We start from the raw sequence: 22,627 nt of genomic DNA, 5'->3' as shown, positions 1-22,627 counted from the left end.
TCACCCTTGTCCCATCAGCATCTGATAATGCTAAGCCCACTCTTTCCCTTGGCAGTCTTGTACCATTTCTTTGTTCTGGTTTTACCTTCTTTGTCTTCCTCTCGTGCCCTTCTTTTTCTTCCCCATCCTAAATGTGGCCACACCTCTTGATTCAGGCCAAGACCTCTGCTCTCTTTCTCCACACTTAATTTGTCCACTCATAAAAGCTTTATTGATTCCTGCATTGATTCTGTTTGAGTCTAAGCTATAATCCCACTTGTCTGCTAAAAATTGCCATATTGTATATCTTTCATCCTAGATTATCTCATTTGAAAACAAGCTCATCTTCTTTCCTTCCTGACCCTTTCTAAACTTTGATCTGCCTCACATCTTCTACCTAGTTTCAGCCTTGAAACGTTAGAGTCATTTTTGGCGGTTTCCTGTCCACCGTCACCCATGGTCCATAAGCTACCAAATCTTGTAGAGTCATTCTTTTTAATGGGTCTCAAATCTGTTTCTTCCATCTCTGCCATCTGCTTAGCCCAGTACTTCATTGTTACTTCATGTACAGTTTATCTGAAATAATTTTTTTCCTTTGAGTTCATCCTGCAAATCATGGCTTGGCATTTGAAGTCTTGTGCATTCTCACTCTACCTTTCTTAGATTTGCCATCTGCCATTTCACCTTAAGCTCTGTATCCAAATCAGTCGGCTAACTTGTCTCCCAGACACCTCATTCACACTTTACTACTTCCATATTGCCCCCCTCTCCCACAGTAATCAAGGATTAGATACATTTGTCTGCCTTTTCTATGTGGATTTTTTCTTTTTTAGATTCATATTCTGCTTATGTAGAAGATTATTTTTCTAATATAAGTGAGTTCTTTCCTCTGAGCTCCTGTATTAGTCTGTTACCACACTGCTAAAAAGAACTTCCTGAGGCTAGGCGTGGTGGTTTATGCCTGTAATCTCAGCACTTTGGGAGCTGAAGCGGGCCTGAAGTCAGGAGTTCAAGACCATCCTAGCCAACATGGCTACCAAAAAATACAGAAAGCCAGGCGTGGTGGTGTGTGCCTGTAATCCCAGCTGCTGGGAAGGCTGAGGTGGAAGAATCACTGGAACCCAGGAGGTGGAAGTTGGAGCCAAGATCACACCACTGCATTCCAGTCTGGGCAACAGAGTGAGACGCTGTCTCAAAAAAAAAAAAAAAAAAACCTCCCTGAGACTGGGTAATTTATAAAGAAAAGAGGTTTAATTGACTCACAGTTCCATGTGGCTAGGGAGGCTTCAGGAAACTTATAATCATGGTGGAAGGTGAAGGGGAAGCAAGGCACATCTTGCATTTTGGTAGGAGAGACAGAGACAGTGAGTGGGAAATCCAATCCTACAATCCAATCACTTCTCACCAAGTCCCTCCCCTGATATATGGGGTTTACAATGTGAGATGAAATTTGGGTGGGGACACAGAGCGCAGCCATATCAGCTCCTATGGCATTGACTTACTACATTATCTTAGTGGAGTTTCATGAATGATAACTTGCCACTCAACCATGTCGTCAGCACATTGAACCCTTTGTCAGCACTCTGATTTATGTTCCTTTGTATGACACAGTGTTTTGTACATAGTTGTAAGTCAAATAATTACTAGTTGATCATTCTAAAAGTCCTTCCTTCATCTAAATATTAGCATATGTATTTTATATTTTTGTGTCTGAAATGTACATATTGAGGTTGGGTGTCTTTTACTTGAAATATTTTAGTATTCATGTGAAAAGTGTCAGTTTTCTAAAATGGAATATTTAATATGATTTTGTAATGAAATGCAATTCAATAGTTGAATGGGGCTGTTTTATTGGAGAGAGCCATAAGTAACCATTTTTGTGAATTTTCCTTTAGGTTGACGCTGTCAGAATTGTTCACATTCATTCTGTCATCATCTTAAGACGTTCTGATAAGAGGAAGGACCGAGTTGAAATTTCTCCAGAGCAGCTGTCTGCAGCTTCAACAGAGGCAGAGATATCCTTATTGGTCAATAGAAGCTTTTATGTGCTCTGGGGTTGCTGGGCCACATTGGTCTGCTCGCTACAGTCATCCTGCTTTATGTGGTTTCATAAATTTTCTTCCCTTAGATCCAGTTGTTTGATTGTTAGAATTTCTGTCTATTTCTCCTTTTGAGTGGCTTTTATTGTAAGAATTAGAAATTTCTGACATTCCTGCTCCTAAATGCCGAAAGATCTCAGGGTCAAACACTGTGACAATGAACTCTGTGTAGAGTCCCCTCCATCTTCCTCCCTAGTCTTCTCTCCATTCCTCCCTGCCCCTCCTTCCAGTTTTCCTAGTATCATTTAATTTCTAGGCCTTTTACTATCTTGGTCTCTATCCTCTTGAGAGATTCTCATTTGTGACTTCCTCTCAAAAAATGCAATGCTGGGAACTGAATGCAATATTTCATGTTAAATATAACCCCAAATGATCAAAAATGGGGCATTTTTTTCCTGTGATTTGTTTCTGTATAATTCAGAATGCCCTGGCCAGTGCCTGTTAAGAGAATATGAAGCTGATCCCCATTTTGCTTGAGTGCTGGGCAGAGTTACCTTTTATTTTCTTGAGGCGTCCTGTCCCTGGCCTCCAATAGTTTCCTCACATGCTTCCGCTCATCAGTTATCTGCTGAATACTCAAGTGTGGATATGCAGGATATCTCTCTGCAGCTCTCCTCTCAGGACCTCTGCCCTGCAAACCTCTGCCCTGCTGCAATTACTGTTTGTTAAGCACTTACTAGGTGCCAGGCACTATGCTAAACACCTTGTTTGGATGATTGCATTTACTCTTCACTGCTCTGAAACATAGTCCCCTGCCTCAGTCTGCAGCTGAAAAAATGGGCCAAAAGAAGTTAAGTAGTTTCTCTTGGCATTTGAAAACTTGAAAATATATCCTACAAATATTGTTTCTCAGACTTACTTGCATAAAAAGGATTATTATGTTTTTTTTTGTTTTTTTTGAGATGAAGTTTCGCTCTTGTTACCCAGGCTGCAGTGCAATGGCGCAATCTCGGCTCACCGCAACCTCCGCCTCCTGGGTTCAGGCAATTCTCCTGCCTCAGCCTCCTGAGTAGCTGGGATTACAGGCATGCGCCACCGTGCCCAGCTAATTTTTTGTATTTTTAGTAGAGACGGGGTTTCACCATGTTGACCAGGATGGTCTCGATCTCTCGACCTCGTGATCCACCCGCCTCGGCCTCCCAAAGTGCTGGGATTACAGGCTTGAGCCACCGCGCCCGGCCCTATTATGTTTTAATATAAGTAATTTTCAGAAAAATGAATCCACATTTTACAGGATAACTATGGATTCTATTTTAACTTTTTTTGGCTTTTAATGGGCATTATGGGAAACTCAGCATGAACCTTCTTTCATCCTTTTGTTGCCATTAAATTGCAGTAAGTTTATTTAAACTTCAGGGTGCTTTCTGAGCCCTTATTAGCATGAGAAATTTTGTTCCCACATTTTGAAAGTACCTTGACAGACACACAGGTTGGCTGAACTGACAGGTCGCCCCATGAGAGTTGTGGGCTGGTATCATTCCCATCCTCATATAACTGTTTGGCCTTCACATGTTGGTAAGTATTATGGGGTTGCAATGTTTATTGTTCTCAGAAATTAATATCATGTTTCCTTCTTTATTATGTAGGGTATGGTTATTTTGAAGCAAAATTTGTCCTTAAGCAGCTGTTACTATTTTGATTTATTTTACTATGTATTAAAAGTAATGATTTATGTCATATTGATTGTTTTTAATAAGTCTGTCAGTTGATATAAAAAAATTAAACTGTTAACTAAAAATTGCTGATTGCTGAATATCATTACTGTCCAGGACACTCCCTCTCTGCAGACTTAAAATTTGCAAAATTGATTTTTACAAATGCTGTTTACATATAGTCCATTGGGGGCTCTCAGTATGCACCTTTACCCTTCTCATCAGTGCAATGTCACTAAATTGCTTTCTCTCTACCTTTACCCCTTTTTGAGTTGCATGGTTTTTTTTTTTTTTTTTTTTTTTTTTTTTTTTTTTGTCTGTATCTGCCTCTCCAGAAAGAAGGAGAATAACTTGGGGAGAGTGAACTAATATTCGCGAGCATTTAACTATGTGCTAATGGTTTACAAATGTTTTCTTCTCTAATCCTTGTGGTAACTTGTGAGTTACAGATTTTCTCCCATTGTACACAAGGGTAAACAGAGGCTTAGGTGAATTAAATAAGTGGCAGAGCTGAGGTTAGAACTGAGGTCTGACTCCCAAGTCTGCTCTTTCCACTGTGCTACTACTAGTCATATGGGTTTGGGTTGACAGCAAGTTGTACATTCATCTACACTGTGATGCGAATTGCAAAAAATCATCAGTGGTGCAGTCCCAGACTTTATTTTTATTTATTTATTTATTTATTTATTTTTTGAGCTGGAGTTTCACTCTTGTTACCCAGGCTGGAGTGCAATGGCGCGATCATGGCTCACCGCAACCTCCGCCTCCTGGGTTCAGGCAATTCTCCTGCCTCAGCCTCCTGAGTAGCTGGGATTACAGGCATGTGCCACCATGCCCAGCTAATTTTTTGTATTTTTGGTAGAGACGGGGTTTCACCATGTTGACCAGGATGGTCTCGATCTCTTGACCTCGTGATCCACCCGCCTCAGCCTCCCAAAGTGCTGGGATTACAGGCATGAGCCACTACGCCCGGCAGTCCCAGACTTTAATGAGACACGACTGGTCCTAAGAAATAGAGTATTAGTTCTCAGTCTTGAGTGGGTGAGGACATTTCTCAGAATTCACCTGAGAAAGCTTTTATAAAACGTATCTGCCCCAAATTAATCTTTCCTAGATCCTGACTCAGACCTACTATAACAACCTCTGGGAGTAGATATTAGGTAGGGATAATGTTGAACACCTCCAGTTAAATACTGATTTAGAATAAGGTAGATGACAAATCTACCTTCTCCCAGATTTGCCAAATGTTAAAATTTTGTAACATTTGCTGTATCCTTCTCTTTCTGTGTATATGTATATAAGTGTGTATGTCTGAGGATAATTTTTTCCTGAAGTATTAGAGACTAAGTTGCAGACATGGTACCTTTTACCCCTACTCTTCAGTATGAATTTCCTAAACACAAAGAAATTCTCTTACATAACCACCGTATATTTATAAAAATTGGGAAATTAACATTCATATAATACTATTATTTAAATTGATAGCAAGTTCTATATTCATCTACACCGTGGTACGAATGGCAAGTTCTATATTAAATTACAGACCTTATTCAGATTCTTTAATTGGTTCACTAATGTCCCAGTAAAGGTTGTTTTTATAGCTATTAATCTATTCCTGTAAATCCTTAATATCACTGAATAAATTCAGTGTCTGATTTGTTTTCCTGTCACTGTCGACACTGAAATGAGATTGGCCTCAAATTTTTCCCATGGTAGTGCCATCAGCCAGAAAGAACGAAGTACCAACCACTAACGAAGAAAAGTTTGATACGTATATTCCTGAACAATTATTGTCACTATAGCAATAAGTTAGAATAGAAAATAAATACATAAAATTTGGTGGTAGAAAGAAATTCCCTATGAATTTAGGGGGAGAAAACCTTATAATTCCCTGAAGCAGAGCGCCCAGAAAGTTTCAGACTTCAGAATAATTGAATTCTCTCAGGGCAGAAGATCTCAACCATTAAAGAAGAACCTGGGTAGGAGTTTGTAATGCAGCAGAAACAGTAGTGGGAGAATTTTAATCTTTATAGCAATTTAAAAAAAGGGATATTGCAGAAAGTAACTGAAAAAATCAACTCTAAATTATGAAATGATTAAGGAGCCAAGTGCAAATAATTCAACACAAAATAGATTTGGAGTCTAGAGATCCTACCTGAACAAATATTAGAATATGCAATAAAAGCTATGTGTGAAGAAAGTTTAGAGTTACCATAGCATGAGGGTTGGGAATACCAGCTTTGGATTTAGTTGAGGACCAGATCTGTGTTAGAATCTTGTTTCAGTCACTTACTAGGTTAGAAAATATTTTAACTTGTCTGTGCCTCTCTAGTTTCCTCTCTGTCAAAGAAGAACATAGTCTCAGTCTCAGAGTTGTAAGGAGCAGTGTATGAAATCATGTGTATGTCACCTCATCCCACACTTAACCATGGTAGCTGTTGTTCACCTATAAAATGAACAACAAAAGAGAGACACAAAAGCATTTATTTGTAAAACTCTCAAGGACATGGAGAGAGTATGTTAAATATCTAAGTTGAAGGGCAGACAACATTCAGAGGATTAACAATGAGGACACATCAGGTCTCTCACCTGAGATCTCAAAAATATTTACAGGCCGGGCATGGTGGCTCACGCCTGTAATCCCAGCACTTTAGTGGGATGAGGCAGGCAGATCACTTTAGGTTAGGAGTTGGAGACCAGTCTGACCATCACGGTGAAACCTCGTTTCTACTGAAAATGTAAAAATTAGCCGGGCATGATAGTGGGTGCCTGTAATCTCAGTTACTGGCGAGGCCGAGGCAGGAGAATTCAGTTGAACCCAGGTGGCGGACGTTGCAGTGAACTGAGATTGCACCACTGCACTACAGCCTGGGCGACAGAGTGAGATTCTATCTCAAAAAAACCCCAAAAATTACCGTAATGAAATTATGGGTACAACTAAAGAAAAATAATTGCCCAGCTGAGCTGGCATTCACACTTGTCTCCAAATAGCCTTTTAAGAACTAATGCCCTATAAATGTAGGCAATTATGATTTGCCAATTAAAAAGAATATTTAAGAAAGTAAATAAATGGGAAAAAAAGAATTGAGTCTAACAGAGGCACTGTATTGCAAACCTCAGAGAAAAAGTGAGCAATGAATAATAACTGTAAGTACCTTTAATAGGAAAAGAATTCCAAGCTGTAGTAAAGAAAGACAAGTGAGAAAGAGTAAAATCTTTTTTTCTGTTAAAGAAAAGGTATAATTTTAGTTGGGGAGGGAGAGGGATCTGACCATTTCAATGCTTTTTATGATAACGCAATTAGTGCAATTAGGTTAAGTTCCAGTGGGCTAGGTAAGATTGGTTTAAACACACTTTAAAGGGGTCATTCTATAAAATGATTCTTCAAGAAATTTACTGGATACCTGTATGGAATAATAAGGTCATGGATCCTGCTGTCCTAGACCTTAATGATTTTGTTAGGGCAGCAACACAGTACAAAAGGGAAAACGACAAGTAACATGATAAAGAAGAAATGGGATGTAGTCCACATAAAACATTTGTACGGACAAATATAAACAGGGTAAGCACCTATAAAAATAAAAGCCGGCTGGGCATGGTGGCTCACACCTGTAATCCTAGCACTTTGGCAGGCTGAGGCGGGTGGGTTGCCTGAGCTCAGGAGTTTGAGATCAGCCTGGGTAACATGGTGAAACCCCGTCTTAACTAAGATACAAGAAATTAGCTGGGCATAGTGGCATGTGCCTGTAGTCCCAGCTACTTGGGAGGCTGAGACAGGAGAGTTGCTTGAATCCAGGAGGCGGAGGTTGCAGTGAGCCGAGATCACACCATTGCATTATAGCCTGGGCAATAGAGCAACACTGTGTCTCAATAAATAGATATATAGATATATAGATAGATAGATAGGTAGGAAAAAACAATAGTAGGATGTTATTAAAGGCAAACTGCAAACCTAAAGACTTGAACAAAAACTTAGCAAGCTAGGTTAAGCTATATGGGGAAAATATGGCATGTGGTGCTAGGCCCTTCTTAGTGTCTCCCATCAGGACATGTGTGGTTTCTCTGCCACATGCTAACATTTTCATGCGGCTGATGAGGCAGAATTAACAAATGTGAGTCAAATGGGAAGAGGTCATAACAAGCCTCTTCTCAGCATGTCCATTTGTTGAACAGATACTGAGGACTTGCCCATGCCGGTTTGTAATAATATCTGCCAAGCCAATTCCAACATTGGGAAGCTGTGCATGTTCCATGATATCTCTGATCAGTATGTTTCTGCTTTCTGCAAGGGCAAAACCTTTCATTTTCAAACCTCTGAATTCCCCATTTCTGTCTTAACATTCAGTGGATAACATTGCTTACCACTTTAATGGAGGAAACAGGAAACATTAGAAAGGAATTTCATCTCTTTCTCTTGATTCACCTACTTGTCACTGTGCCCCTCTTCCCCTTTTCCCTCCTCTGTTATCTCTGCCTTCTGCTTTCTCAAGAACCGTACACTGTTTGGTATGCCCCTCTTTTTTTTTTTTTTTTCACATCTACATACTTTTCCACTATACTGGATTCTTCCTGTCATTTATTATTTATTTCAACAAATACATTTGAGTGTCTACCATGTGTCAAAGTGCTGAAGATGAATGAGAGAAACAAGGTGCCTGCCTTCATGGAGCTTTCAAATGTGTTCACACTCTATTCTGGCTTCTAGCTTCATTGTTCTATTAAAATGGACCTTGCTAGAGTCATCAGTGGTATCCATGTTGAAAATCTAGTGACCATTTTAAAACCCCATCTTATGAAACATTGACACTGTCGAGTATTCTCTACTTATTGAAATACTTCCCAGCTAGTCATGAGGAGTTTGTGGCTCTTTTGGAAAGATACTCAGCTGAGGGTCATAGCTGAAATACTCAGTCCAAAACCAGATGGCTAGTAAGTAGCAAAGCCCGTATCTGAGTTGCTTTTATATGAGTCTAGAGCCTAGGATTTCTACAGCATCTCACTTTGAGCAAGTGGGAATCCTATTCATGGAAGTAGGAAATGAAGGAGGAAGCATAGGTTTGGTGGTGGGGAAAGATATATAGTTCAGTTACATCATACACACACTTAACATATCTGAAAAAGAAGTGATATAAATAGTGCAGACTATTTCATAAATCTCATGAGACTTGGTACTATTCATAGAAGCTGTTCTTCTATAATTTATTTAAAAGTAAAATAAAGTAAATAAAAGTGATTAAAATATTGCAGACTATTTCATAAATCTCACGATACTTGGTACTGTTTGTAGATGTTATTCTTCTACCATTTATTTACAAGTAAAATAAATGCTTATCCAAGGAGACATGTACCTGTAGTTATGTTCCTCATGTTAAGATCTTCTCAATTCTATTTTTCTAGTACAAAGGTAAGTTTTAATATCTGTGTTTAAAAAGTTTTTGTTTTTGTTTTTTTTTTTTAAAGTGGGGTAGGCCAGGTGCAGTGGCTCATGCCTGTAATTGCAGCATTTTGGGAGGCTGAGGTGGGAGGATTACTTCAGCCTGGGAGTTCAAGTTCACCCCAGGCAAGATGGTGAGATTCTGTCTCTTAATTTTTTGTTTTCAAATTAGCCATGTGTGGTCATGCATGCATATAGTTCCAGCTACTCAGGAGGCCAAGGTGGGAGGAGCCCTTGAGCTCAGGAGTTGGAGGTGGCAGTGAGCTGTGATTGCAGCATTGTGCTGCAGCATGAGTGACAAAGCAAGACTTCATCTCTAAAATTTTTTTTTAAAGTAGGATATGAGAGATGTAGTCAATTATTTTAAGATATATAAAAATATTTCCAATGGGCTCCACAAGTAATTTTGGAAAGATAGGCTGGATTCAGAGCAGGTCTGCCACTTTGCAAGGCACTACCCTTTACAGGAAGATTTTCACCACGTAGCTACTAAAAGGATATGAGAAGGCCTATTTCTGAAATGTTTCCATGTACCCTTGGGTGAAAAACAGTTTCAGTTCATTCCTCCACTGACATTAAAAGGGAATGTCTATATTACAGGCCAGAATAATAAAATGGATTCTTAATACTACATATGGCTGCTTCATCATATTTCTTAGGAATGGTGCTATGTAATTTCAATGTACACAAAATCACAGACTCTTCAAGAAAACCGATTGTTAAATACTTGTGTAATTGCCCACAAAGGGGCCCAGTACATCCTGCAGCCTGCTTCATGTATGTGACGTTTAGTCTAACAGCTTAACCAGCCCTATGCTCTACTTGCCCCAGAGAAAAGCTGAAACTGCTGGTTTCAAAGTCAGTTTATGTGGTCCAATCACTGACCTGATTTCTTGGTGAGAGACCCAACCAGAGGACTGTAGGGACCTGCCAAGAGCATCTGTCATGTACCAGGCCTGAGTTCAACTGAAATCAGATAAGCAACCTCCAAGTTTTTATGCCTGGGTCTAAAGTCACATCCTGAAGAGGTTCGTTACACCAGTAATGAAACCCATACATGGTTTCCTATTGCTTTCCCTTCTTAATTTTCAGTAAGGATAATGTCACCAGAAGGTTCCATGTCCCTTTCTCAGTAAGAAGGAGAAGTGAAACAGGCAATGGGATGTTATGCAAGATCTAGGCTTGAGCCTTGAGGCGGTTTACAGAGTTTCTGCCTAGACCACGGAGATCTTTACCAATTTGCTGGCTAGATCTATGGCTGCCTGGTTACCCCAGGACTGCTCTGACATTTCAGCTACTTGAATGACGCTGAGGAACTGCTCTTTGGTGATTTCACGAGGTTCTTTCCCTTTAAAAGTTCTGACAAAATGTCCGAAGTGCTCTCCATATGAGTCTTGGTGGCAGGCCAGCCTGGGTATGGGAGCAGAGGATGTACCCTGCCCGGTAATGCAGAAGGGATTCTGATTATCCATTTGCAACACACCGTGCGAACTTGTCTGTAGTCACTGCTATCTGTCCAGTGCTGGCTGAAGTCCAAGCTAACCTGGAGTGGCTTTCTCCAGCAACATGTACACATTGTGCAGGCAGTCTTGCAGACAACCCGACCTGCGCGCCCTCCGTCCGTCCCTGCCGTCCCACCTTTCCTTCCCTTCCTTGCCCAGGCTGGAGTGCAGTGGCGTGATCTCTGCTCACTGTAACCCTCTGTCTCCCGGGCTCAAGCGATTCTCGTGCCTCAGCCTCCCGAGTAGCTGGGACTACAGGTGCCCGCCACCACGCCTGGCAATTTGTTTTGGTATTTTAGTAGAGATGGGGTTTCACCATGTTGGTGAGGCTGGTCTCGATTTCCCGACCTCAGGTGCTGCCCACCTTGGCCTCCCAAAGTGCTGTGATTACAGGCGTCAGCCACCGCCCCTGCCCGCCCTCTTTCTTTAGGAAACCGGGAGACGCCCCTGCTCACAGCGCCATCTGGTGGATCCTTGTGTAAGAACCGGATTAAAGCGCTTGTAAAATCCAGAGTAAAGGCCTTCCCAATCTCGGCTTCCTCAAAGCAGGACTGGGCAGTCGCCTATTCAAACCAGGCAGCTTCTTGCAAAGCACCCCCATCCCTGTTCTCGAGTCACCCTACTCTTGGCCAAATGCTAGACTCTGAAGGCTCACTCCACTTTATACAGCTGATCCTCAACAACATATAGCAAGCTGCAGATGTTCTCATCCATTATATCCCAAAGATGGCTAGGCTAATGCTCCGATGTCATTAAAGCATCTCATACCTCTGTTGCACGCTTCTGAAATAAGTCTGGCTATTCTGGGGGCACCAGCGGCCTTTTCACTCAGAGACAAGGAAAGGCTGAGAGGTGACCGGTAGAGGTAGATAGGGTTGCGTCCGGCTGGGAAGCAGAATGCCTGAGAGAATGAGCGGAGGCTGAGGGTGACTGGTGCAGGGTCCGAGGCTGCTGAGATGAGGTTGGGCATCCGTAGGATGAGAGCTCCTCGCGGGCAGCAGTGGCTACGGTGGGTACCTCCGAGCTCAGGTGGTCTCCCAAGGCGTAGCCAATACTCAGAGGTCATACATCCATTAGGAGGAGGTGCCAGAATAATCCCACCCAGAGAAGCTTCGCCGGCAAGAAGAGTAGCCCTTCCCACAAGAGCAGATTCACACACGAGGGTCTCAGTCGGGAGTGGCCGAGGTCAGTCTGAGCCTCTGGGGGCCCAAGGTCCGGGACTCTTCGTAGCCAGCGGATGCGCACCGCTGGCTCGCTTTGGCAGGTATCAGTGTAAACGTACTGAGCTCACGTGAAGCACACTCTTAGTAGCATTGTTCTAATACAACCAAGTTGAAATGTGAGGTAGACAATGGGATATATGGTTCTGACATTCAGAGTAGAAGTCTGGGACTAGAGTTTGTTGCGCAGGGGTTGGGACTGGCTAGTATACATTTGAAGCCACAAAACTAGATGAAATTCCCCAGGGAGTGAGGGTAAAGAGATAAAAAGACTGAACTGAACACTGAGCCTGGGCCATGCCAGTATTTGGAGAGAGGGAAGATGGAAAGCATCCAGCGAGGGAGAACAAGAATAAATCACTGGTGACCTTGACAAAAAGCACTTCGGGTGACACGATGGGGATAGTAGCTGTTTTCACTGGTTGCAGATAAAATGGAATGGAAGTAATACTTATGAAATGCCTTTTATGTGTGTTAAAAAATTTGTAATTTTAAAATTACAAAAACCCTATGAGAGAAAAGATGATGTTTGTCCTCATTTAACTGAAGAGGAAATAGCCTTAACAGTACCAAGAATTTTACCAAGGTCATATAGCAGTACAGAGGCCATTTTTATAGTGCTATATATTTTTAGCAATATTTTCAGATAACATTTCCTTCATAATCATTGCTGGGTACTGTTCAGTCTTAGTCTTTATTTAGAAAGATGCTGGGGAAAAGTCAAAATCCACTTGAGAAAGGTATACATGCAAAGAATGTTGAAGAACAGACTGCCAAACTAAGTGAATGTAAGCCGTTGGACCAAACTGTAATTTGCAGTGTTTCATTGTGACACCTGGTCTTTTGTATCCTTTATAAACAATGGTCTGAAGATGAAATTTAGCCACTGCTTAGTTTTTGCACTTAATATTTTAATCCGTTCTAATGTTTTTATTTGGTGTCTGTTTATGATCTCTTTTCAAAAGTTCCATAAGCCTATCAAGCAGAATCCTATGGATAAAAAAAAAAAAAATCAAGTAACAACATAGGATGATTTCTACTCTCTGGAATGTTGAATTTATATCACAATCACTTCTATACAATGGCTTCCTGTAAGATTTTCCTCTGTAATAATTTCACACTTCTGTTCTTTAGTAGCAAGCCTAATAAATATATTCACTTTCCCAGAAGCTGTCCATCAAAAGGCTTTTTCTAGGATATATATTTTTTCTCCTTCCAAAGCTTTTCTTTGAGTCTCCATGGAGGATATTACCAAGTTCTGTGGTAACTGAAATTTTCAATTTCTCTTTCTATACCACATTTCATAGCAGAGGTACTCTTGGGCTAGGCAGGCTAGAGTTATTAATAAGTTTTATTATGTAATGGCAGACTTTTCATAGTATTATCCTAACCTAGCAAGACATTTATACTTTGACATTGTCCTTAGGATATATTCCTGTTTTGCCTATACAATCTGAATTCTAGGGAGATTATATGTCACTGTTATCTTTAAATCTTCAAGTCTGTAAGATATAGTCTATTGACAGAAGATTTTTAAATTTTCATTTATTTTCAGATGTTCGCACACAAGCCATGTACCAGATGATGGATCAAGGCTTTGTAGGACTTATTTTTTCCTGTTTTATAGAAGATAAAAACACAAAGGTATTTTGTTTGTGTGTGTATGTGTGGTCTGTGTGTGTGTGTGTATACACACAGAGTAGAGAAAAATCTCTTTGCAATTTTAATAGGATGGCCAGGAAAGGTTTCAATGAAAAGGGTCATTGAGTCAGGACCTGAAGAAGGTGAGGGAACAAGTCTTATGGATTTCTTGGGGAAAGAACGTACCAGGCAGAGGAAATAGCCAGTGCAAAGACCCTAAGGTGAGTGTGGCGTGTTCAGGGAACATCAGGGAAGTTGGTGTGGCTGCAGCAGAGTGAGGAAGACCATGACCATACATCCCACTTTGCCTCTGTCAGTCCCAGTTTTACCCTATTATTCTACTGTCTTCCCTCTTGGAGGTGTCCCAGTTTGAATGATAACTCATTTAGTTGTCCTAAACAAGGTCCAGATCTTGTCTTGGCTTTGACTCTGACTTGGGAAGTCACTGGAGGATGACTTTGTGTTTTAATGGGATCTCTGGCTTCTGTTTAGACTGAACAGTAGGCAGAGGGTGTGGGTGAAATCCATGGCATCAGTGAAACCTGTTAGGAAGATACTGCTGTAATCTAGACAAGAGATGATGGAGGTTTGGTCATGGTGGTAAGAGTGAAGATAATGAGAAGTGGTTGCATGCTGTATACAGGTATTGATCAACTTAAGACCTGTGCAACTTACGACCATTCGACTTTACGACCACAATCGCTAGCCACGTCGGCAGCGCAAACATTGCCCAGCTGGGCGTACGACAGTGCGGACCAGCTTCTGACAGCACTACCATCTCCACGTGCACCATTTCAACTGTACATAGAGCCTACTCAACTTACGACCAGATCGTGTTACGACCGTTCCACGGTCCTGACCGTGGTCGTAAGTCGAGCACTGGCTGTATAGTTTGATGGCTAGTGATAGTAACAATTACCATTTATCATCTACTGTATGGCATGTACTTATTAGGTGCTTTACCTAAATATGCTGTAACCCTGACAAAAGCCCAGGATTATTATTCTCATTTTATGGATGAACAAACTGAAGCTAACAGAGGTTAAGCAGTTTGATCAGTGCCCAGTCTTGCCATTCTCTGTTTGAATTCTGTTTGAATTTTATGTTCATGTCAAGAGGTTATGATATGTGTCAGTTCAAACAAAAATTACTACTTAACATTGTAGGTATGAATTCTGCCAAGAATACCAACAGTGTCTTATTTAGTGCACTAGCTATATTCTTAGAATCTGTTTTATAATGAATAATTTCCATAAAATCACTTTTCTAGAAACATTAAAGTTCAGTACCTTGAACTTTATACATCATTTGAAATGCTTTCAGCTTTGTCACCATACATTTATTTATTTATTGTCATCATAAGTAGTTGTTGAATATGTTTGTCAGCTTTCAGGATAGCAGTTTGAATGTTCAGGTTCTTAGGATCCTGGTTCTTGTGTTTATTAACAATTCCCTGCCATTACATGAGCAGATGTTTGGTTGTGACCATCTTATGTTGACTGAGCATATGATCCTTTTTATAGAAATTGATCGATGGCAAAGTACATCTTTGGAATCTCTTTTAACCTTCTGCTTCTAGAGGGAACTTTGGAGTCTTCCTCAGTATTAATCTTTCTTTTTTTCCTTTGATAGACTGGCCGGGTACTCTACACTTGCTTCCAATCCATACAGGCCCAAAAGAGTTCAGAGTAAGTATGAGAGAGACTTATGTGTGTATTGGAGGGCTAATCTCCAATCCAGGGAATTTATTGTTTTGTTTCATTTTATTTCTTTCACTGGTAAGACACTAAGAACTCTATATTTCTATTTACAGCTCTATGGTGAGTTAGAATCTCTTTAGCAGGTTGGATATGGGCTACCTAGGAAGCTAGGGTCATATGAGCAGTCTCTTCACTGTCCTTACATCACCACAGTCCTGCTTGACATTTAGCAGGTTGGATATGGGTGAATCATAAAACAAAGACTGAACATGCAGAGTATTAGATGTGTATAGATTCTTGTCTTTGCTGTGTCATAAATTTGATTTCAGAATTAGAGTATCTCATTTAAATGTTTATATAGATCCATTTCCTTATTGAAATCCAATTTGATCTAAATTAGGAATTTTTTATTTTTTTTTATTTTTTTTAATTTTTTTATTTTTTTGAGACAGAGTCTCATTCTGTCACCCAGGCTGCAGTGCAGTGGTGAGATCTTGGCTCAGTTAACCTCCACCTCCTGGGTTCAAGCAATTCCTCTGCCTCAGCCTCCTGAGTAGCTGAAACTACAGGCACATGCCACTATGCATGGCTAATTTTTGTATTTTTAGTGTAGACAGTGTTTCGCCATGTTGGCCAGGCTGGTCAAGAACTGCTGACCTCAGGTGATCCACCTGCCTCGGCCTCCCAAAGTACTGGGCTTACAGGCGTGAGCCACCGCACCTGGCCATTAGCAAATCTTAATTGAGTACCTACTATATGCCAAGCATCATGGTAGGCACTCAGGATGCAGAGATGAAAGCCACATTCATTCATTGTCTAATTGAGATATAAAAGCAAATAGTGTATTACCTTTTTTTCTTGTAATACTTATCAATTTATTATTATAATATTGTTTGAAATATCAAACAATTGGGAAAAACAGATGCTCATCAGTATAGAACTGACTAAATAAATTCTAATACATTTATATAATGGCATAAAATGCAGCCGGTAAAAAAAAACTGTGAGGAAGCTTGGTAGTAATACACAAATATTTCCAAGATATTTTGTTAAGTGGCAAATGCAGGGTCCAAGAACAGTTTGTATAGTGTGCTACCATTTGTGTAAAGATGTGGAAGAGATATAGCTAAATAAACACACCTGCACATTTGCTTGTAAAAGCATACAAATCTCTGGAAGGAAACATATCAGCTCCCTCAGCAGAGAGGATGTGAGTGTGAGAGTAGAGAATGTGGAGACATTATTGTTGTTTTTTATAGATTTGGAAAGTAGAACCATATAACAGTATTACCTTGTCAAGAAATATTAATTTTTAAAATCTTCACACTAATCCATGCATATACATACAAATACTGAATGGTACAGAAGGTCTTATAATAAATAGTTTCACTCCTCAAATGGGACCACTTCTTTCTCCTAATTTTCCTTTTAGTACTTTTGTTTACTTTGATATCTCTAAATAATATACTTGCGATGTTCTTTCTTGATTTACCAATTTTGGATATTTTCTATTCTTATTTATTATTGTGTTATATTGCTCTCACAAATGAGGATATAGCTCATTTACACTACCCCATCTCCAGTCTTCTCAATGTAGTTATGTTACTATTTTTTGTTCTTCTGTTGGTTGCTTTTCTAATCTTAAAGTTTGCCCCTTTATTTATTCTATTAACAGTTGACAGTAGACAGTATCTTTTGGCTCCCTGCTGTTACTTGTAGTTTTACCCTAAGCATTTATATTTTCACAGTTGTAAGCATCTATGTTCTGTGTTGTAATCATAATTGCATTTTCTGTGCTTTGTCTATGGTTTGATTCTAAGAGTAGAAAATAAAGTGTTAATATTGTTATTGTTATGTAAATATTATTCCCTGTACGACTAAGCAGTGTAATGTATTATTCCTTTCTTAAATAGTTTTTCATTTTTACATGGGGTTTTGAGTGGCTTTTCCCCCTTATTTTTCTGCCTTTATCATCTCCCAGAGCTCTACATCTTCAGAAATAATATAAAAATATTTAGAATCCTTGCTTTTCCTAGGATTGCTCCCTTGAAACCCACTATCCTCTTAACCCTAACCTGATATATTCTGTAGGCCTACTGCACAGCTGACATCCTGGGATTTTCCTTCATTATTCTCCTGGGTTGAATCCATTGTGGTCTGGATTTCATGTTATTTTTCTTGGTTCACTGTGTGATTTTGCTGGAAAAGACTCCCTAGTAACTTCCTAAGAATGGTGTGTATTTGAGTTAAACTTTCTGAGTTCTGCTTGTCTGAAATGTTTTTATTCTTAATTAATAACCTTACTAGTTAAAGAATTCAAAGTGGAAATTTTCCCCTCTTAACTTTGAAGGCATTATTGTTTCATTGTTTTTAAACATCCAGTGTTACTGAAAAGTTTTTTTTTTTTTTTTTTGCCAGTCCAATTCTTCCTTTGTAGGGCATTTTTTCTCCTCTCTCTCTGACAGCTTTTTGGTGTTTCTCTTTATTCTTGATGTGAAATTTTCTATGTTATAATTAGAATATAGCTATTTTATTCAAACTGCTGTACACTTTCAGACAGTACTTATCTTTCAGCTCTAGGCAATTCGCTATTATTTTGTTTGTTTTGTATCCCCAGATAAAACAATGCACAACCTACCCAGTTCCTGGAGAGAGGAAATCTTATTTGTAACTCAGTCAAGTTCCATTATTTAAAGTTTCTTCAAGTTTATATTGGTCTTTGAGGAATGACTTCTCATTCCTTCAATTACTTCCCTTACTGCCCATGTTCACTCTAAGATGGCATCAGAAGTATTGGGAAGATGACTTAAATAAACCTACACTGTAGGGAAAGGAGACTTTCTGGTCTCATGCTGGTTATGGTAATCAGTGAAGGAGTCCTTGTTCTCAGGGTCAGTATTCTCCTTAATATATCCAATATAACCCTGTCTCATGGACTTGAAGTCCTAGCAGAAGGAGATGCATCACCAGCTCTCTCCTTCCTTTTCCTCCTAAGTTAGTAGGACAGAGATATCATATCCTTTTCTCTGTTCTTTGATAATTCCTCCCTGCTTTTTCCCTTTCTCTTTCTAGAGCTCCTATCAGTCACGTGTTAAAGGTCCTAAATTGACCTTAATGACACTTTTTACTCATATTTTCTGTCTCTTTTTTTATTCTAGTTTTGGATTTTAAAAATTTTATCTTCTAACTTTTATTTTGGCAATTTTATATTTTTAAATTTCAAGAGTTTTTTTTTTCTACATTCGGTGGTTACTCCCATTTCGCAGCATCCTTTTCTTATTTTCTTGATGTGATATTGAAATGTTAGATTTTCTTTTGCTTTTTACAGTGATCCATTTCCTCTGATAATTTTTTTCTGTTTCATTTTTATAATCTTTCTTGTCTACCCCTTTTTAAGAATAAGGCAACAAAAAGTGAAGTGGTAGCTCAGTATTTGGGGCCATGGCTTGTCAACACGAGGCTTCACTTTAGCGTGAATAGGTTGGGAGCCAGCTGTTTTGTTCAGGTATCACTCAGTGCTAGACCTGACATATCTTGCTCTGGGACACCAGTCTTAACAATTGCTGTCATACTTCCTCCAAGACAGTTCATCATTATTATTGTTTTCATTATTAACTATTAATTGGAAGAACTCTTGATGTTGCTGTTACTGCAAATGATGATAATGATGATGATTATTCTGATATAAGAATGAAAGCTTGGTTATTGAACATGGAAGAACACAAGAGAGGAGTAGCTAGAGTCTCATGCTTCTGGTAGGAGAAACAAAAGGGATCCAAGAAATCACATAAAGGCAGGAACATGATAAAGCAATTTCATAAAGTTGTTTATAAATTTCTTGGCTAATACTTGAGTGATGTATGCATGGATCTGGTCCTAATTAGCATAATTGAGAACAGAATTAACCAGTAGACCACTACATAGATCCTATACTGACCACTAGGTGGTGCACATGCAGGTACTATCCAAAGAACACTACAAAGGCTTTGAAAAATTAGAACCACTACCTATAGAAGGCTGTGGAAAATTGAACCTGAACCTAACTAGATGGATTGTGTGCTAAAACCAAAATAACAACATTCTCCATAGAATGTAAACAAGACCCAGTGTCTCAACATAATATTCCAAATACTGAGAATACAATTCAGAATTATGTGGTATGGGAAGAACTGAGAAAATTTCAACTTGCATTGAAAAGGACATTAACACATGCTAACACTGAGCTAACACCCATGTAGGAATTGTGTGATAAAGACTTTAAAGCAAATACAGGTTGAGTATCCTTTATTGAAATACTTTGAGATTTTATATTTTTTAACATTTTAGAATATTTGCATTATGCTTTTTCAGCATTCCTAATCTGAAAATATGAATTTCACAGTGCTCCAATGATCATTTACTTTGAGTGTCATGTTGATGCTCAGAAAGTTTCAGATTATGGACCAGTTTGGATTTTAGATGTTCAGATTAGAAATGCTTAAACTATTACAAAAGTGTTTTTAAAAATAATTGCAAATATTCTTTTATAACATTTTAATTTTTAATTTTTGTGGGTACATACATAGGTGTATATATTTATGGGGTGCATGTGATGTTCTGATATAGGCATGCAATGTGAAATAATCACATCATGGAGAATGGGGTATCCATCTCCTCAAGCATTTATCCTTTGCATTACAGCAATCCATTTACACTCTTTAAGTTACTGTAAAATGTACAATTAAGTTATTGACTATAGTCACTTTGTTGTACAATCAAATAATATGTTTTATTTATTCTTTCTAATGATTCATTTTGGTACCTATTAACCATCCCCACCTTTCTCTGGTTCCCCACTACCCTTCCCAGTCTTTGGTAACTGTCCTTCTATTTCCATGAGTTCAATTGTTTTGATTTTTGTATCCTGCAAATAAGTGAGAACATGTTATGTTTGTCTTTCTGTGCCATACATTGAACTTATTTCACTTAATACAGTGATCTCCAGTTCCATCCACATTGTTGCAAATGACAGGATCTCATTCTTTTTTGTGGCAGAATAGTACTCCATTTTGTATATGTACCACATTTGCTTTGTCCATTTGTCTATTGATGGACACTTAGGTAGCTAACAAATTTTGGCTATTGTGAACAGTGCTACAGTGAACATGGGAGTACAGATATCTCTTCAATACACTGATTTCATTTCGTTTGAGTATATACCCAGCAGTGGGATTGCTAGATTGTATGGTAGTTCTATTTTTAGTTTGTGGAGGAACCTCCGAAGTGTTCTCCATAGTGGCTGTCCTAATTTACATTCCCACCAATAGTGTACAAGGGTTCTCTTTTCTCCATATCCTCACCAGCATTTGTTATTCCTTGTCTTTTGGATATCAAGCATTTTAACTGGGGTGAGATGATATCTCAGTATAGTTTTGATTTGCATTTCTCTGATGATCAGTGATATTGAGCACTTTTTCATATACCTGTTTGCCATCTATATATCTTTTGAGAAATGTCTAGTCAAATCTTTTGCCCATTTTTGGATTGGATTATTAGATAATTTCCTGTAGAGTTGTTTGAGCTCCTTATATATTCTGACTAATCCTTGTCAGATGGGTAGTTCAACTGGAAACACTCTTGAAACAAATGTTTAAATAGAAACTCTCAGCAAATAAATGCAATAATAAAAAACCAAATGCAAATTTTAGAACTGAAAGGCCGAGTGCAGTGGCTCATGCCTGTAATCCCAGCACTTTGGGAGGCCCAGGTGGGTTGATCACATGAGGTCAGGAGTTCGAGACCAGCCTGGCCAACATAGTGAAACCCTGTCTCTACTAAAAATACAAAAATTAGCCAGGTGTCCTGTCAGATGCTTGTAATCCCAGCTACTCGGGAGGCTGAGGCAGGAGAGTTGCTTGAACCTGGGAGGTGGAGGTTGCAGTGAGTCGAGATCACACCATTGCACTCCAGCCTGGGCAACAAGAGCAAAACTCTGTCTCAAAAGAAAATTTAGAATTGAAAAATATAATCACTAAAATACACAACTTACTGTATGTTCTAGATAGTAGAATAGAGATGACAGAAGAAAGAGTCAGTAAACTTTAATGACAGATCAATACAAATTAACCAATCTGAACAAAAGACCAAAAAACTAGGTTGATTAATAAAGTGAAGAGAGGAAGTAACATCAGCAATAGGAGAGTAGGAAACTTTAAAAGCCAGGTTCTCCATAGTAGTGAATAATCGGGCAAAAATGATCAGAATCAACTTTATTGCAACTTTAGAAACTAATCAAAACTTTATATCAACAGGAAAATGTTTAATTAAGGGAAAAAAACACCAGAATCTTGGTGTTTAAAGAAATCTCTATTGAATTACCAGACAGCCAGTAAGCTAACAGGACAAAGACCTCAGTGACCACATATGACAAAGAATACAGAATATAATAATTAGTTCAGAAAACTCACTGAACACATAAAATCAGATACAATAAGTGGCAACAACAAACCCTGGAGAGAAGGTAGAATCTGATTTCCAGACTTTCTCTGTTACAGTATTTGAAATGTCCAGTTTTTAACAAAAAAAAAATTAAGAGGCATTCAAAGCCACAAATTATGGCCTATACACAAGAAAAAGAAATTAGTAGAGATGCTTCCTCAGAGAGAGCCAAGGAGGATGGTACAGTAGGACTGTCTACTGATTGCCAATTTCAACAAGTATCCATGCATGAAAATACCTTGATAAGAGCTAAAGAAAGCAGATAAGAGATCACAGCACCTATATGATGCTATAGTTATAGCATCATAAGAAAAAATGCATTGAGTAGTGTAGGAAGGACAGTTTTACATTACCCATGTCACTCCCTTCCAAACCCCAGGCAGTACAGTGCAAAGTTACTGTCTACTTGGGAGCAAGAGAGGGAAATGATCACCAAACAGTGCCTGCAGCTGTATAACACTAGAAATCAATAATGGTGGAACTTCAGAAAATTCACAAATACATGAAAATTGAACAATATGTTCCTGAACCATAAAGGGGTCAATAAAGAAATTAAAATAGAAACGAAAAATTTCTTGAGACAAATTAAAATGGAAACACAATATGCCAAAACCTGTGGATACAGCAAAGCAATTCTGAGAGGGAACTTTGTAGCAATAAACATCTACATCAAAAAAGAAAAAAGATCTCAAATAACCTAATATTGTATCTCAAGGAAAAAGTAACACAAGAACAAACTAAGCCCAAAATAAGTAGAAGAAAGGAAATAATAAAGAACAGAGAAGAAAGAAAATAAATATTAGATAACACAAATGATCAATGAAACAAAGATTGTGTGTTGGGTGTTTTGTCTTTTGAGACAGGGTCTTGCTCTGTTGCCAAGGCTTCATTGCAGTGGCATAATCATGGTTCATTGCTGCCTC

General features: G+C 38.9%; 1 protein-coding gene across 1 annotated transcript in view; it reads left to right on the top strand.

The window, feature by feature from the left end:
- The window catches only part of BRCC3 (BRCA1/BRCA2-containing complex subunit 3), an 80,095-nt gene that overhangs the window by 4,072 nt on the left and 53,396 nt on the right, over nucleotides 1-22,627 (top strand). The window contains exons 4-7 of the mRNA XM_039464082.2: nucleotides 1,875-1,994; nucleotides 3,506-3,593; nucleotides 13,442-13,530; nucleotides 15,160-15,215. Of these exons, the coding sequence (XP_039320016.1) occupies nucleotides 1,875-1,994; nucleotides 3,506-3,593; nucleotides 13,442-13,530; nucleotides 15,160-15,215 (353 nt within the window). The remainder of the gene's footprint in view (nucleotides 1-1,874; nucleotides 1,995-3,505; nucleotides 3,594-13,441; nucleotides 13,531-15,159; nucleotides 15,216-22,627) is intronic.

This window comes from Saimiri boliviensis, chromosome X (genome assembly GCF_048565385.1).
Source record: "Saimiri boliviensis isolate mSaiBol1 chromosome X, mSaiBol1.pri, whole genome shotgun sequence".
Taxonomy (NCBI): domain Eukaryota; kingdom Metazoa; phylum Chordata; class Mammalia; order Primates; family Cebidae; genus Saimiri; species Saimiri boliviensis.
The sequence above is the reverse complement of the archived record's forward strand: the minus strand, read 5'-3'. Positions and strand labels throughout refer to the sequence as shown.